Source organism: Salmo trutta, chromosome 8, assembly GCF_901001165.1.
Source record: "Salmo trutta chromosome 8, fSalTru1.1, whole genome shotgun sequence".
NCBI classification, from domain to species: domain Eukaryota; kingdom Metazoa; phylum Chordata; class Actinopteri; order Salmoniformes; family Salmonidae; genus Salmo; species Salmo trutta.
Window position 1 is genome coordinate 21,537,296 of NC_042964.1, and position 18,573 is coordinate 21,555,868.

Here is an 18,573-nt window from a genome sequence, read left to right on the forward strand (position 1 = left end):
GCCTATGCCGTTTGGCCATCGCTCATCCATATATTTTTATGTACATATTCTTATTCACTCCTTTACACTTGTGTTTATAAGGTAGTTGTTGTGAAATTGTTAGATTACTTGTTAGATATTACTGCGGAACTAGAAGCACAAGCATTTCGCTACACTCGCATTAACATCTGCTAACCATGTGTATGTGACAAATAAAATTTGATTTGATTAATGTGTAAAATAAGTCGAACTACTAACAGATTGGATTAGTTTAGAAAAATGTATGTTATCTATGTTTCTTTAGCATAAGCAACCAGTCATAGTACATGCAAATTCACATTTATTGAAACAAACCATTTTGAAAATCAACCTTCAAGAGATCATGCTGGAATAATGATAATGATAATGATTGCTGTTGTTTTGAGTTGTTTTTAGCAAACATAACATTTTTATTTTACTCAACAAGCTTGTTCAAATACAACTGACTTCAAGCAGAGTTTGTTGACTAAAGACTCTAACACATTGGCTCAAATTCTTGTCCTTTTTAAGTCCACTCAACCTGCATAATAATGATAATTAAGCAATTGGTTAAGTTTGACTTTTTCCAGTGCAGTGTATGAAATTAAAAGACTGAGGAACTTCACATTCGGTCACTTGTTTGTCATAGTTGGGTGGTCATGGTTTGCTGTCTTCGTCTTTAGCAATGTGGGTTGTTGAAGGAAGGCGCTGTATGAAGCTATCTTTTCCCACTGTGATCATAGAGACACATAGAGAAATTGTTCTGTGGATAGGGTTCCACATTGAACCCAAAAAGGTTCTACTCTGTAGAAAATAGGATTCGTCAAAAGGTTCTACTATGGGGAAAGCCATATGACTCTTTCAGGTTATAGAAAAACAGATGCTATCTATCTATCTACACTATGTATGCAAAGGTATGTAGACACCCCTTCAAATTAGTGGATTTGGCTATTTCAACCACACCAGTTGCTGACAGGTGTATAAAATCGAGCACACAGACATGCAATCTCCATAGACAAACATTTGCAGTATAATGGCAGTTCTGAGGAGCTCAGTGACTTTAACATGGCACTGTCATAGGATGCCACCTTTCCAACAAGTCAGTTTGTCAAATTTGGTGTTCTTTTTTGCATATGCATCTTTCTTTCAACGCAAAATAGTAATATTTGAATGTCATCCAACAAATTTAAACACCTGGAGTTTGCTAAAAAGCATTGCCACTTTGACTGAAACTGGTGCGATGGTCAGATGACATGCAAATAGATGTCTTTGGCCACGAATGCCAGTCGTGGGTTGTGTTGAAAGAAAGATAGGACTATTTTGCTTCCGCTGGTCCTGGTGCAATAACTTTGACCTGTATCTTTTTGAGAGAAAAAATACTCCTGTAGCTCAGTATTTGTATTATTTATTTAATCAGTCTTTTTTACTCATCTTTTTTATTTATTTGTATTTATTTCACCGTTATTTAACCAGGTAAACTAGTTGAGAACAAGTACTCATTTACAACTGCAACATGGCCAAGATAAAGCAAAGCAGTGCGACAGAAACAACAACAGAGTTACACATGGAATAAACAAGCGTATTGTCAATAACACAATAGAAAAAAGAAAGTCTATATACAGTGTGTGGAAAGGAATGAGGAGGTAAGGTAATAAATAGGCCCTAGTAGCAAAGTAATTACAATTTAGCAGATTAACACTGGAGTGATAGATGAGCAGATGATGATGAGCAGATTATGGTGTGTAAATAGTGATACTGGTGTGCAAAAGAGCAGCAAAGGAAATAAAAACAATATGGGGATGAGGTGGGTAGATTGGGTGGGCTATTTACAGATGGACTATGTACAGCTGCAGTGATCGGTTAGCTGCTCAGATAGCTGATGTTTAAAGTTAGTGAGGGAAATGTAAGTCTCCAGCTTCAGCCATTTTTGCAACTCGTTCCAGTCACTGGCAGGAGAGAACTGGAAGGAAAGGCGGCCAAAGGAGGTGTTGGCTTTGGGGATGACCAGTGAGATATACCTGCTTGAGCGCGTGCTACGGGTGGGTGTTGTTATCGTGACCAGTGAGCTGAGATAAGGCGGAGCTTTACCTAGCATAGACTTAAAGATGACCTGGAGCCAGTTGGTCTGGCGACGAATATAAGTAGCGAGGGCCAGTCAACTAGAGCATACAGGTCGCAGTGGTGGGTGGAATAAGGCGCTTTGGTAACAAAACGGATGGCACTGTGATAGACTGCATCCAATTTGCTGAGTAGAGTATTGGAAGCTATTTTGTAGATGACATCACCGAAGTCGAGGATCGTTAGGATAGTCAGTTTTACTAGGGTAAGTTTGGCGGTGTGAGTGAAGGAGGCTTTGTTGTGAAATAGAAAGCTGATTCAAGATTTGATTTTGGATTGGAGATGTTTGATATGAGTCTGGAAGGAGAGTTTACAGTCTAGCCAGACACCTAGGTATTTGTAGTTGTCCACGTATTCTAGGTCAGAACCGTCCAGAGTAGTGATGCTAGTCGGGCGGGCGGGTGCAGGCAGCGAACGGTTGAAAAGCATGCATTTGGTTTTGCTAGCATTTAAGAGCAGTTGGAGGCCACGGAAGGAGGTTTGTATGGCATTGAAGTTTGTTGGAGGTTAGATAACACAGTGTCCAAAGAAGGGCCAGATGTATACAGAATGGTGTCGTCTGCGCAAAGGTGGATCAGGGAATCACCCGCAGCAAGAGCGACATCGTTGATATATACAGAGGAAAGAGTCGACCCGAGAATTGAACCCTGAGGTACTCCCATAGAGACTGCCAGAGGTCCGGACAACAGGCCCTCTGATTTTACACACTGAACTCTGTCTGCGAAGTAGTTTTTGAACCAGGCGAGGCAGTCATTTGAGAAACCAAGGCTATTGAGTCTGCCGTTAAGAATACGGTGATTGACAGAGTCGAAAGCCTTGGCCAGGTCGATGAAGACGGCTGCACAGTACTGTCTTTTATCGATGGCGGTTATGATATCGTTTAGTACCTTGAGCATGGCTGAGGTGCACCCGTGACCAGCTCGGAAACCAGATTGCACAGGGGAGAAGGTACGGTGGGATTCGAAATGGTCAGTGATCTGTTTATTAACTTGGCTTCTTTCAAAGACTTTAGAAAGGCAGGGCTGGATGGATATAGGTCTGTAACAGTTTGGGTCTAGAGTGTCACCCCCTTTGAAGAGGGGGATGACCGCGGCAGCTTTCTAATCTTTAGGGATCTCAGACGATACGAAAGAGAGGTTGAACAGACTGGTAATAGGGGTTGCAACAATGGCAGCGGATAATTTTAGAAAGAGAGGGTCCAGATTGTCTAGCCCAGCTGATTTCTACGGGTCCAGGTTTTGCAGCTCTTTCAGAAGATCTGCGATCTGCATTTGGGTGAAGGAGAAGCTGGGGAGGCTCGGGCAAGTAGCTGCAAGGGGTGCGGAGCTGTTGGCCGGGGTTGGGGTAGCCAGGAGCAAATCATGGCCAGCCGTAGAGAAATGCTTATTGAAATTTTGGATTATCATGGATTTATCGGTGGTGACCATGTCACTTAGCCTCAGTGCAGTGGGCAGCTGGGAGGAGGTGCTCTTGTTCTCCATGGACTGTACAGTGTACCAAAACTTTTTGGAGTTAGAGCTACAGGATGCAAATTTCTGTTTGAAAAAGCTAGCCTTTGCTTTCCTGACTGACTGTGTGTATTGGTTCCTGACTTCCCTGAACAGTTGCATATCAGGGGACTATTCGATGCTATTGCAGTCCGCCACAGGATGTTTTTATGCTGGTCGACGGTAGTCAGGTCTGGCGTGAACCAAGGGCTATATCTGTTCTTAGTTCTACATTTTTTGAAAGGGGCATGCTTGTTTAAGATGGTGAGGAAATTACTTTTAAAGAACGACCAGGCATCCTCGACTGACGGGATGAGGTCAATATCCTTCCAGGATACCCGGGCCAGGTCGATTAGAAAGGCCTGCTCACAGAAGTGTTTTAGGGAGCGTTTGACAGTGATGAGGGGTGGTCGTTTGACCGCGGACCCATAGCGGATGCAGGCAATGAGGCAGTGATCGCTGAGATCCTGATTGAAAACAGCAGAGGTGTATTTGGAGGGCTAGTTGGTCAGGATAATATCTATGAGGGTGCCCATGTTTACGGATTTAGGGATGTACCTGGTGGTTTTCTTGATCATTTGTGTGAGATTGAGGGCATCTAGCTTAGATTGTAGGACTGCTGGGGTGTTAAGAATGTCCCAGTTTAGGTCACCGAACAGAACGTACTCTGAAGATAGATTGGGGGCAAACAATTCACATATGGTGTCCAGGGCACAGCTGGGAGCTGAGGGGGGTCTATAACAGGCAGCAACAGTGAGAGACTTATTTCTGGAGAGATACATTTTTAAAATGAGATGCTCGAACTGTTTGGGCATAGACCTGGAAAATATGACAGAACTTTGCAAGCTATTTCTGCAGTAGATTGCAACTCCTCCCCCTTTGGCAGTTCTATCTTGACGGAAAATGTTGTAGTTGGGGATGGAATTTTTGGTGGCCTTCCAAAGTCAGGATTCAGACACGGCAAGGACATCAGTGTTGGCGGAGTGTGCTAAAGCAGTGAGTAAAACAAAACTTAGGGAGGAGGCTTCTGATGTTAACATGCATAAAACCAAGGCTTTTTCGGTTACAGAAGTCAACAAATGAGAGCGCCTGGGGACATGCAGGGCCTGGTTTAACCTCCACATCACCCGAGGAACAGAGGACGAGTAGGATGAGGGTACGGCTAAAGGAGATCAAAACTGGTTGTTTAGTGCGTTGGGGACAGAGAATAAAAGGAGCAGATTACTGGGCATGGTAGGATAGATTCAGGTCATAATGTACAGACAGGGGTATAGTAGGGTGCGGGTACAGTGGAGGTAAACCCAGGCATTGAGTGATGATAAGAGACGTTGCAAGTCTAGACGCAGTAGTTATGCTGGGTGAGGTCACCGCATGTGTGGGAGGTGGGACAAAGGAGGTTTCTGAGGCATGTTGAGTGGGTCTAGGGGCTCTGCAGTAAACCAAAACAATGATAACTAACCACAACATCAGTATACAAGCCATATTGACATTAGAGAGATTTGCATTCGCAACAAATAATCTGCTCAGACCCCAACCAAGGCAGTGGCGGTTCTAGACCATTTCAACTGTGGGGGCCAGTTGTAGTGTTAGAGGGGCCAGTTACATTAGACGTTATTGTTGTCATAACATTTTGCATGTGGTATGATACTGCTGTGTTCCGCTTAAAGCCGTCCCTCTAGAAAATGTGTGGGTTAAATTAGTGTTCCGCGTTGCCACTGTCTAATAACGGATGTAAAAATCAAATCAAATCAAATTTATTTATATAGCCCTTCGTATATCAGCTGAAATCTCAAAGTGCTGTACAGAAACTCAGCCTAAAACCCCAAACAGCAAGCAATGCATGTAAAAGAAGCACGGTGGCTAGGAAAAACTCCCTAGGAAAAACTCCCTAGAAAGGCCAAAAACCTAGGAAGAAACCTAGAGAGGAACCAGGCTATGAGGGGTGGCCAGTCCTCTTCTGGCTGTGCCGGGTGGATATTATAACAGAACATGGTCAAGATGTTAAAATGTTCATAAATGACCAGCATGGTCAAATAATAATAATCATTGTAGTTGTCGAGGGTGCAACAAGCACGTCCGGTGAACAGGTCAGGGTTCCGTAGCCGCAGGCAGAACAGTTGAAACTGGAGCAGCAGCATGGCCAGGTGGACTGGGGACAGCAAGGAGTCATCATGCCAGGTAGTCCGGAGGCATGGTCCTAGGGCTCAGGTCCTCCGAGAGAAAGAAAGAAAGAGAGAAAGAGAGAATTAGAGAGAGCATATTTAAATTCACACAGGACACCGGATATGACAAGAGAATACTCCAGATGTAACAGACTGACCCTAGTCCCCCGGCACATAAACTACTGCAGCATAAATACTGGAGGATGAGACAGGAGGGATCAGAAGACACTGTGGCCCCATCCGATGATACCCCCGGACAGGGCCAAACAGGCAGGATATAACCCCACCCACTTTGCCAAAGCACAGCCCCCACACCACTAGAGGGATGTCTAAAACCACCAACTTACCGTCCGAAGACAAGGCCGAGTATAGCCCACAAAATCTCCGCCATGGCACAACCCAAGGGGGGGGGGGCGCCAACCCAGACAGGAAGACCATGTCAGTGACTCAACCCACTCAAGTGACGCACCCCTCCCATGGACAGCATGGAAGAACACCAGTAAGTCAGTGACTCAGCCCCTGTAATAGGGTTAGAGGCAGAGAATCCCAGTGGAAAGAGGGGAACCGGCAAGGCAGAGACAGCAAGGGCGGTTCGTTGCTCCAGCCTTTCCGTTCACCTTCACACTCCTGGGCCAGACTACACTTAACCTCTCTAGGGTATGTGGGACGAAATCGTCCCACCTACGTAACAGCCACTGAAATCCAGTGGCGCGATTTTTGAATCGTTAGAAATACTATTACTTCAATTTCTCAAACATATGACTATTTTACAGCTATTTAAAGACAAGAATCTCGTTAATCTAACCCACTGTCCGATTTCAAAAAGGCTTTACAACGAAAGCAAAACATTAGATTATGTCAGCAGAGTGCCCATCCAGAAAAAATCAGACACCCTTTTTTCAAGCTAGCATATCATGTCACATAAACCCAAACCACAGCTAAATGCAGCACTAACCTTTGATGATCTTCATCAGATGACACACCTAGGACATTGTGTTATACAATACATGCATGTCTGTTCAATCAAGTTCATATTTATATCAAAAACCAGCTTTTTACATTAGCATGTGACGTTCAGAAAAAGCATAACCCCCGCAAACTTCCGGGGAATTTACTAACAGTTTGCTAAATTGCTCACGATAAACGTTCACAAAAAGCATAACAATTATTTTAAGAATTATAGATACATTACTCCTCTATGCACTCGATATGTCCGATTTTAAAATAGCTTTTCGGATGAAGCACATTTTGCAATAATCTAAGTACATAGCCCGGCATTACAGGGCTAGCTATTTAGATACCCACCCAGGTCAGCCTCCACCAAAATCACATTTCCTATAAGAAAAATGTTCTTACCTTGCTTGTTCTTCATCAGAATACACTGCCAGGACTTCTACTTCAATAACAAATGTTGGTTTGGTCCCAAATAATCCATCGTTATATCCAAACAGCGACGTTTTGTTCGTGAGTTCTAGACACTATCAGAATGCTTCTTCACGGCATGGCGCATTGGCGTGTCAAAAATGTCTAAATATTCCATTACCGTACTTCGAAGCATGTCAACCGCTGTTTAAAACCAATTTTTATGCCATTTATCTCGTAGATAAGTGATAATATTCCAACCGGGAGTATGCATTGAGCCTAAACAGCCGAATAAAATTTCTCCTCAGGAGAGACTCGTGCACGCGCCTCATTCAAAGGTCCTCTGAGTCGACACTTACAAAAGGTGATAATGTGTTTCAGCCTGAGGCTCCCTCGTAAACCTTCAGTTATTTCCCGGGCTCTGAGAGCCTATTGGAGCCCTGGGAATTGTCACGTTACAGCTAAGATCCTTACTTTTCAATAAAAAGATGTAAGACGCACGACTCCTTGTCAGACAGGGTACTTCCTGCTTGAAACCTTGTCAGGTTTTTGCCTGCCATAGGAGTTCTGTTATACTCACAGACACCATTCAAACAGTTTTAGAAAATTCAGAGTGTTTTCTATCCAAACCTGAACAATAATATGCATATTCTAGCTTCTGAGTTGGTGTAGGAGGCAGTTAAAAATGGGAACATATTTTTTCCAAAATTCTCAATGCTGCCCCCTAGCCCGTAGAGGTTAATCATAGGACCTACTGAAGAGATAAGTCTTCAGTAAAGACTTAAAGGTTGAGACTGAGTCTGCATCTCTCACATGGGTAGGCAGACCATTCCATAAAAATGGAGCTCTATAGGAGAAAGCCCTACCTCCAGCCGTTTGCTTAGAAATTCTAGAGACAATTAGGAGGCCTGCGTCTTGTGACCGTAGCGTACGTGTAGATATGTACGGCAGGACCAAATCGGAAAGATAGGTAGGAGCAAGCCCATGTAATGCTTTGTAGGTTAGCAGTAAAACCTTGAAATCAGCCCTTGCCTTAACAGGAAGCCAGTGTAGGGAGGCTAGCACTGGAGTAATATGATCACATTTTTTGGTTCTAGTCAGGATTCTAGCAGCCGTATTTAGCACTAACTGAAGTTTGTTTAAAAAAAAGAACGATAGCAAAAATGAGTTATGTTAAAATGATTTCATACTCCACATTTAGGGGGGCCACAAGGGGGTCCAAACTTGTTGTCACAGACTCCCTCCACCTACTCAAGGATGTCGGAATACAAATATTGGTTAACCACCTAACTCAGGATCTAAATTTAAACTTGCGTAATACCCTAGATGTAGTCGCACAGCTAAAAACAATAAGCATTTGTGAGAAAAAAAATTGCTCTGTGGTATACAGAAAATTGGAACGGAAATGTCGCTCCACAAAACGTCTTCCGACTAGCTTGGACAGACAGTACCGTGCAATATCACTACTGCTCGATCATCCTATTTTTCCATCCTAATTGAGGAGAATAAGAACAATCCAAAATGTATTTTCAGTACTGTCGCAAAGCTAACAAAAAAGCAGCATTCAACAAGAGAGGATGGTTTTCACTTCATTAGTGATGAATTCATGAACTTCTTCGATGAAAAGATGATGATAATTAGAAAAAAAAATGTAAAGCTCAGTTGTCTTGAGTCTGCACAGAACTGCCAGGACCTAGGATCAATAGAGACAATCAAGTTTTTTAATACTATCTCTTGACACATTTATTAAAATAAAATGCATACTGGACCCTATTCCAACTAAACTACTGAAAGAGCTACTTCCCGTGCTTAGCCCTCCCATGTCGAACATAATAAATGGCGCCCTATCCATCGGATGTGTACCAAACTCACTAAAAGTGTCAGTGATAAAGCCTCTCTTGAAAAAGCCGAACCTTGACCCGGAAAATGTAAAAAACTATCAGCCTATTTTGAGTCTCCCATTCCGCTGAAACATTTTAGAAAAAGCTGTTGTGCAGCAACTCACTGCCTTCTTGAAGAAATATAATGTATACGAAGAGCTCTTATAGGACCAGGGCACAAATAATAATATTATAATAATCAATAATTTTGCTCTTTATTCAACTATCTTACATATAAAACCTTATTTGTTCATCGAAAATTGTGAATAACTCACCACAGGTTAATGAAAAGGGAGTGTTTTAAGTTTTAACCAAGTTTAATCATTCCCCAAAGGTTCTGTACAGCTGAAAACAGACAACCCAACATTTGACCCACTCAGATATATATCCCACTTAAGACACTCCTCCTTCTCTCCAATCCTTCTTATGCTTTAACAGGAAACGTGTTAAAAAAGGTAACAGGATGCCAAACCTTTATTAGTCCCCAGATGAGAATCTGTCCTCACCTCCTGACCTCAGCCCCTCTTTCATCTAATCCACAGATGTCCATCTGTCTTTCCTGTATCAACACTGTGCTCTGCTCCCGTCCCCCAACACATTCCAACACCTTCTTTCTTCTGAGAACCATTAACTTCTAACATAACCCAGTCTCTTTCATTTCCTATCATTCATTTAATATCTCAATGTTCAAAGTTTAGCACATCCCAAGAATAGGTACGTGGTTGCAAAGGGCATCTGTGTCTTAACAGCGCGATTTGCCAAGGCAGAATACTCAGAGAGCAGCCCAATCCAGAAATCTGGCAGTGGCTTCTGATTAAATTAAATTTTCACAGAACCGCTTGTTGCAATTTCAATGAGGCTCTCTTGTTCAGATATCGGTAAGTGAACTGGAGGCAGGGCATGAAAGGGATAACGAATACAGTTGTTTGTGTCATCCGTTTCGGGATAGTACCTGCGTAATTGCGCACCCAACTCACTCACGTGCTTCGCTATATCACATTTGACATTGTGCGTAAGCTTGAGTTTATTTGCACACAAAAAATCATACAATGATGGGAAAGACCTTTGTGTTGTCCTTGTTAATGCAGACAGAGAAGAGCTACAACTTCTTAAAAACCTGTTGGGGCTACGGGTTAGCAATGAACCCTGAGACGGGATTGCTAGCAAGGCTGGAAATTCAAAACATCAAAAATCTAATAATTTCAATTTCTCAAACAATCAACTATTTTACACCATTTAAAAGATAAACATCTCCTTAATCTAACCACATTGTTCGATTTTGAAAGAGGCTTTACGGCAAAAGCATAAAGTTAGATTATGTTAGGACAGTACATAGCCACAAAAGTACAAACATGCATTTTCAATTCAAGGTCAGGCGTCACCAAAAGCAGAAACCAGCTAAAATTATGCACCAACCTTTGACAATCTCCATCAGATGACACTCCTAGGACATTATGTTATACAATACATGCATTTTTTGTTCCATCAAGTTCATATTTATATCCAAAAACAGCATTTTACAGTAGCGGTGAAATTCAGATTTTTTTCTTCTCTGAAATGCTTCCGGTGAACAACGTTACAATTTTCAAAATTACTATTCGAAAACATTGGTAAATTATAATATTATCATTCAAATAATTATTGTTTAACATTTCGTAAATGCTACTGTATTGCCAGATTTCAAAATAACTTTACTGGGAAATCACAAGTTGCAATAAACCGGGTGCTGTGGTAAGAACAATAGGCTAGGCTATATAGGTTAGCATCATCTTGTAACCATGTAATATCAATAATACTATTGTCAATAATCCCTTACCTTTGATTATCTTCATCCACTGGCACTTCCAGGAATCCCAGGTCGACAACAAATGTGGTTTCTTTTGACAAAGTTCATAATTGATGTCCAAATAACTCCAAGTTGTTCCATGTTGTTAGCGCTTCGGTGGCTACTAAAAAGTAGCGCGGGGGGGTGTGAAGTCACGGCGAAAAGTTAAAAAAGTTACAAAAATAATCTATTTACGTTCGTTCAAACATGTCAAACGTTGTTTAGCATCAATCTTTAGAGCCATTTTTAACGTGAAACATCAGTAATGTTTCATCCCGACCTCTCCTATGTCTAGAAAAACGTTTTTGAAAAATGTCTCGTGTCTCATGATTGCGCAGGTGCAGGCAATAATGGAAGTGATGACATCCCAGGGACTTCAACTTCCCTGCATTCTTATTCGATCTCTGTTAATCATAGACGCTTCAAACAACTTTATAAAGATCGCTGACATCTAGTGGAAGCCGTAGGAGTTGCGAAATGAATCCTTTCTCACTGTGGTATCTATAAAACAATGACTCAAAAAAAATAGTACAGCCACAAAATTATTTTTTCTCTCAGGTTTTCTCAGGTTTTTGCCTGCCATATGAGTTGTGTTATACTTACGGACACCATTCAAACAGTTTTAGAAAATTCAGAGTGTTTTCTATCCAAATCTGGTAATAATATGCATATCCTAGCTTCTGAGTTGGTGTAGGTGGCAGTTAAAAATGGGCACATATTTTTTCCAAAATTCTCAATACTGCCCCCTAGCCCGTAGAGGTTAAATAGATACAGTAAACTTTGATATCAGATAATTAGTTCCATATTAGTATCACATTAAGTATTAATAGCATATGGCTATTAGTCTTACCTGGGGCTGAACCTGGATTCACTTGAGAATAGACTGAATCTGCCTCAGGTGGGGTTGCTGTTTCTGTAAGGGGATAAAACATCATAATATAACAGTTATATATAGAATATTATACAGCTATTCAATATGGGGTCAGAGGTGTGAGGTTATGATTGGGGGAAAATGTAAGGAGGGATGTCCAGTCTTACTTTCTTCTTGGCTTTGGCCTTCTGTTTAAGGTCAACCTCAGCATAGGTCACATCAACAGGCCCAGTTGCTGCTGAAAATGAACATTTCCAGTCAACAAATTAAGGAATTTGCTTATTCTGCATCTTTTTTGAAACTCCAAAACACACATTTAGATTTCATTGACCACCAACCTGTAGAATGGGTCTCACCTGTGGTCTTCCCTGTCTTGACCTCAGAATAGACTGGATTTTCTTTTGGATCAGCTGTCATTTCTGAGGAGGAGAGATTTTGTACGTTTTTATCAAATTTGATGAGGAAAAAACACTGCTACATTTTGTATTAATTTATGTGACAGTTGAGAATTACTTTTCTTTTTCTTGTCCAACTTTTTGAGTTGAATCTGGGCGTACATCACATCACTTGATCCAGCAGTAGCAGCACCAGCATCTGAAATATACAGGTAATACACTAATATCTCTACTTACTGTTAGTATTTTAGTAATATTAAACATATGAAGAACAACAGCAACAACAACTCTATACTGTTTTCATGCTAAATTTAACATACAGGTAGCCTAGTGGCTAGGTTGCTGGGCCAGTAACCCAAAGGTTGCTGGATCGAATCCCCGAGCTGACAAGGTGAAAATCTGTCGTTCTGCAACTGAGCAAGGCAGTTAACCCACTGTTCCCCAGGCGCCGAAGACGTGGATGTCGATTAAAGCAGCCAACCGCATTTCTCTGATTCAGAGGGGTTGGGTTAAATGCGGAAGACATATTTCATTTGAAGGCATTCAGTTGTACAACTGACTAGGTATCCCCCTTTCCCTTTCCCAGTACCATTGTCTGAGGGAGTGATTGTATCATAGATGTTAGTGCCACCTGTTGGTCAAAGAAGAGAGAGAAAGATTAATAGGTTGGTTTCCCTCAGCTTGATAAGGGACATAGAGTATGGTAACATGTATGTAAAGTGAATGGTGAAGAGTCAGTATGTGAAGTTACAGAGAGGAGAGTGACAGAGGTCTGTGATGAGAGACTGACCATGCTGCAGATTATTATACCCAGCATCAGGAGCCTGGCCCTGGGTAGATCCTTGGTCCTGTAAGGGGTCCAGGTTGGTCCTCTGGGGCTGGTGGGGCCTAGAGGGAGAGGGATAGTCATGAAACACAGAAATTATATTTTACTGTATGAAAAGGAACGTAGTTGAAAGACAGGTGTACTCACCAGAATATTCTGTTGCAACAGGAACCTGTAATTAGAAATGCATGATATTAAACTGTCTCAAGTCGTTACTGTTTTAAACTTTTGTAATTAGAAATTTTTCTCCTAAACATGAAGCAAAAGGTTAAATGAGAATGATAAAAGTCTCACCTTCGGCTTTTTTATATCGACACAGCAGTACCAGGAGAATGGCCAGTAGAATGCCAGCAACAACCAGGCCCACAACCACTCCTACTAGGACTGATGTAGAGGGTCCAGGAGTTACGCCTGGAGAGAGAACAGCAAATCACCATCCGACACTGAGGTAGTTGTAGAAAATAAATAAATTAGTGGACAAAATGAATATATATTTGACAACTGACTTGAGATCAGATGACCAGCCTGAGCTTGCAACTCCAAACCTATAGTATGCTTTTTAACACTACAAACGACTGATGACCACAAATATTATGAAAAGGTCATGTGATCATGACCGTTTTCTCACCTCTCACTGTCACCCAGCTCTCTGGTGATTCTCCTTCATTAGATTTACACTTATAGAAGCCTTCATCTGACTTAGATACTACAGGGATGGTCATCTCTCCTGTGGTCTCATTCCTGATGAATACTCCATCTTTGTAGAAATCAACCTTGGGGTTAGGGTACGTTTCCTGATCTTTATTCGTACAGCTCAGAGTCACAGAGTCTCCCTCAGTTATGGGATAGGGAGGGCTATCTAGGATCAGAGTGCCAACTGTGGAACATAAAAAATAAATAATACTGTAAATCTGGAGTAATCACTCACATCAGCTTGTATTTTATTAGATGCAACCATTCAGTTACAGAATTGAACATCATTATCATACAAGATAATGTAAAAAAGGGTAGTGACTGTTGTACAACAGACGTACCAGCCACTGTGATGTTGACAGCATTACTGTACTCTCCTGATCCAGACTCCCACCAGTACACTCCACTGTACTTTTTACGTGTGGACCCGATGGTACATGTGGACCCTGCTATTGATCCCCAGTTAGAGCCACACTCTGACTCCACTGCTTTCTCTCTGTATCTCTTCAGTCTCCATCCAGTAGAGTTCCTCTTCTCCTCACAGCTTAGTGAGAGAGACTTTGATGTAAAGTGTTGAGTTCTGTTAGGTCTTATTTTGAGAGACACTGAAGATTGCGTATCTGAAACAAAGAGTGACATAGTCAAATGTATACAGTAGTCATATATACACATGAGGGTGACTTAAATATGATTAAATGCAGTTTCAATGCAGTTAGTTACCTCCTGACCATAAAAACTGAGGTTCACTGTAGAGTGTGTTATAGACTGGGTCTCCTCTCCCAGCTCTACACACATATCCTCCTGTGTGACTTGGACCAGCAGGGATCAGAGTGTAGGAGTCTTCAGTAGTCCCACTGCCAGATAGAGCCTCTACAGAGTAGGACCTGTCTGATAGGGAGAGTAACCCAGCTGTGTAGGGAACAGTTTGGTACCAGAAGAACCTCCAGCCTGTAGATGACTCTTCAACCCCACATCTCAGAGTAACTGAGTCTCCAGGGTTCAGCCACTGAGGAGAGACACTTAGGACAGCTTGGGGTTTATCTGTTATGAAGGAAATGACACAAATCAAATGTTCAGTCTTTTAAATGTTTACCCATTTTGTTACTATGGTATTGTACCTTACCCAAAAATCTAACTACAGTTATGTTACATCATTGATCTCACTGTCTGCTATTTGACCTCATCCCTTCTGTCTTTCTCTTTCAATCCCATAAAAACAGACTTAGCTAACACGGTCAATTGTATACCATTACTTGTCTGGGAGTGTTTTAAGCCATTTCTTTTCTGAAGACCTTCACAGGTATATAGAACATTCTTTGCAGGACTGATTCTGTACTCAGGCTCTGTTTTGGTGTAGACTGACTTCCCACATAATACTCAATCTCTTCTCCCCCCTGTATGTCACAACTGAGTGTGACATAATTCGTAAAGTCCAGATAGTGATTGAAGATTAATAGCAAGCTCACCAGTGACACTAATGTAGAGAGATGGGGCCCTATGTCAAGTGGTTATGGGCATGGAGGCACTGATGAGAATGAGAGATAAGATGATTTACCTGTTACTGTCAGTCTGACTGCATCACTCCACTCAGAATGCTTCTTCTGATCAATATGTGTACCCAGACACCTGTAGTCCCCATTGTCTGAGATCTTAACCACACTGATCTCATATTGATTCTCCCTACTGAGGAATTCTACATATTCCTTGTGCCATGTGTATTTCCAGTCAGTGACTTCTCCCCTCTGTATGTTACATCTGAGAGTGACAGACTCTCCACTGAATATCTGGGAGGATGTGGGGTATATGGTCAGAACAGCCATTGCCTGTCCTACACAAAATAAAACCAGCATGATACAATTGTTTTTTTGAGACACTCAAAACTAAAAATATGTCTAGTCAAAAGATGCTTTAAAAATAACAAATAAAACATTTGATGAAGCATTAAGAGATGGAGGCTTGATCAAGTGTACAAATAGTTACCATCATCATCTTCAAAGTGTCCAGAGTAGATGTGTGTACTCAGCACTACAACAAAGAAAGTCACATTGCTCCAATATTATCTTGAAATAGATAACATGCCATATTCATGTTACTGATTACCAAATCCACCCTGTACTTTATTTCAATGTTACAATCTATCATTTCTACACACATTTTTTACCTTTAAATTAATAATATGGATTTATTCTTGAAGAGTATAAACTTTTAATTCCCTCAACTTCTTATCCCATCATAAACCCGAAATATATTGTTATTTTATGACAATTATTGTAAACAATGTAGATGAATGAATTTCCTTAGCCCCATCCCTCAGCCATATACCACAAAAAGTGTCAGGGTGGCCATTTTGTTGTAGTTTGAAACAACATCAATGTAGGGTGGTCACTTTCTTACTTCATATCTACACCATATTTGCTGATATTTCCTTTGAGTGACATTTACTAATATTTTCTCAATAAGTGCTAAAACACCAAAAACAAAGCTAAAGCATGAAACTGTCTTCATTCCATTAATGTCTTATTCCTTTTTCCCTTAAATTCTTAGTAAATGAGGTAATTAGTGTTCATAAACAAACACACTAACTCAGTACTTACATAGTAGCAAACAGAGCAAGGTGTGCTCCATTCTGTCCCCACAGACAAGTGACTTTCTCTACAACTACAGTCCTTCTGACAAACCCCTCTACTTCCTATATGATGACAGTCTGCTTAGATCACACCACTTCACGCTTAGATCACACCTCTTCACCGTACACAGAAAAACAGAGAGAAATATTATAGAGAAATGTAAAAATAGATAGATATATAGTGTAGGGCTTCTCTCAAACCTTTGCTCAGTTGTCAGGTGGCAAGCCAAGCCAGCTAACCTCTGTTGGGGCACAACGGAAATGGACATCTCCACTCACTCACTCACTCACTCACTCACTCACACACACACACACACACACACACACACACACACACACACACACACACACACACACACACACACACACACCACACACACCACACACACCACACACACCACACCACACCTCAGATCGTTCTGTTATGAGTAATACGTTTAGCTACTGTCTACATAGATATGTTTGTTATTGTGTTGTTTATGGTTGTATTTAAATGTGTCTGTATATATGATGTGTATCAGGGCGATTGTTCATGTACTGTATTGTATGTGTCTTGTGTGTGTGCTTGGTTTGTTTGTGTTTGTCTGTTGTTTGTTATTTTCATATTTTTTTACTTTTTTTGAATACATTTTTCTATATATTATTTTTTACTTTTTGGGGGGTATTTTCATAAAACTGCATTGTTGGTTAGGGGCTTGTAAGTTTAATTATTTACCTTTATTTAACTAGGCAAGTCAGTTAAAAACAAAATGTTATTTTCAATGACAGCCCAGGAACAGTGGGTTAACTGCCTTGTTCAGGGGCAGAACAACAGATTTTTTCCTTGTCAGCTCGGAGATTCGATCTTGTCCAATGCTCTAACCTCTAGGCTACCTGCCGCCCCACTAAGCATTTCACTTTTGTATTCGGCACATGTGACAAATAACATTTGATTTGATTTGATGTGTGCGTTAATTATTACCACTGACCAGAGATGGAAGGGATTAGGGATCAGGGGTAAGTGCAATGCCGTCGGGGGTACTTCAAATAAAAATGTGATTCACGTAAAAAATGTTAAATATATTATATATATTCATTTTTTTCACATTTTCAAACAGTTCATTTAAATTTTCCAACGAGGCTATACATTTAGGTGAGTTTTTTTTCCTCACCTGAGTAGCCTAAAGAGGATGTTCATTATTTAACTAGGCTACCTGCATTTGAGATTGTGTTGTTATTTCGATGGTTTAATTTTCTTTTTGGCAGAGAAAAGTCTCTGCCAAAAAGAAAATTAAACCATCGAAATAACAACACAATCTCAAATGCAGGTAGCCTAGTTAAATAATGAACATCCAATCACATTAACTGTTACTCTCTCGTGAGAATTCCACTAACGGTTCATATGTAGCCAAACGTAGCTGCTGCTCATTCCGTTTGCTCGAAAATGTAGGAATGGGTAAAAAAGTAAGGCCCGCGTCCATAGAGACACATACCAGCTCAACTGGTACTACTAATACTACCAGCAGTACTACACCTGCACCTGTCAATGACACAAGTTGTTCTGCTTCCATGAGCACATCCAATGCTAGCGACAGTAATTCTACATTTGTTGTGAGACCAGCTAGCATGGGCACTGACAGTTGTGAATCTGATGCAGCCAAAGAGCTACTGCCCCCTTACCCGGGAAAGCACCGATAAACAGACAGGGACCATCGAAGAGGCGCAAAAATTATGAGAATTACATTGATTTGGGGTTCACTTATATTGGGAGCAGTGCCTTTCCTCAGCCACAGTATGTTATATGTGCAAAAATACAATCTCACAACTTCATGAAACCTTCAGTCTTGCGCAGACCTTTAGAAACAAAACATGCCAATTTGAAAAAAAAGCCACAGGAGTTTTTTGAGCGAGAATTAAGACATCTTTCGAGTAGTAAGACATGTATAAAATCAACAGATACCATTAATAAGAAAGTGCTAGAAGCGTCTTATGTTGAGCTAAAGAGTGACTAGGACAGGCAAGCCACCCCCATACTAATGTGGAGGACTTAATTCTTCCTGCTGCCGTGGATATGGCTGGGACAATGCTGGGGGAAAAGCCCAAAAAAACTATACAGACAATGCCTTTATCAAACAACACTGTTTTAAAACGCATCAGTGACATGGCAGGAGATGTTTTGAAACAATTACTGCTTCGCATACAAGCCAGTGAATTTTATACGTTACAGCTGGATGAGTCAACAGACGTGGAGGGCCTGGCACAGCTCCTGGTATATGTCTGTTACATTTATTTGGGGTCAATTAAGGACCTGCAAACCACTGGAAAACAGGACAACAGGAGAGGACATTTTTA

General features: G+C 41.2%; 1 protein-coding gene and 1 pseudogene across 1 annotated transcript; one reads left to right on the forward strand and one right to left on the reverse strand.

Annotated features, from left to right (window-relative positions):
• LOC115199251 (SLAM family member 8-like) overlaps positions 1-18,573 on the forward strand; it is a 256,891-nt pseudogene that overhangs the window by 27,737 nt on the left and 210,581 nt on the right.
• On the reverse strand, positions 5,791-15,628 carry LOC115198471 (Fc receptor-like protein 4). The gene is made up of 13 exons (XM_029760436.1): positions 15,172-15,628; positions 14,337-14,657; positions 13,958-14,236; positions 13,552-13,800; positions 13,218-13,334; positions 13,071-13,095; positions 12,888-12,985; positions 12,687-12,728; positions 12,216-12,296; positions 12,059-12,121; positions 11,870-11,940; positions 11,682-11,744; positions 5,791-5,813 (listed from the first exon to the last, which is right to left on the reverse strand). Exons 1-12 carry the CDS (start codon positions 15,464-15,466, stop codon positions 11,700-11,702), a joined length of 1,686 nt encoding a protein of 561 aa, XP_029616296.1. The 5' UTR covers positions 15,467-15,628; the 3' UTR covers positions 5,791-5,813; positions 11,682-11,699.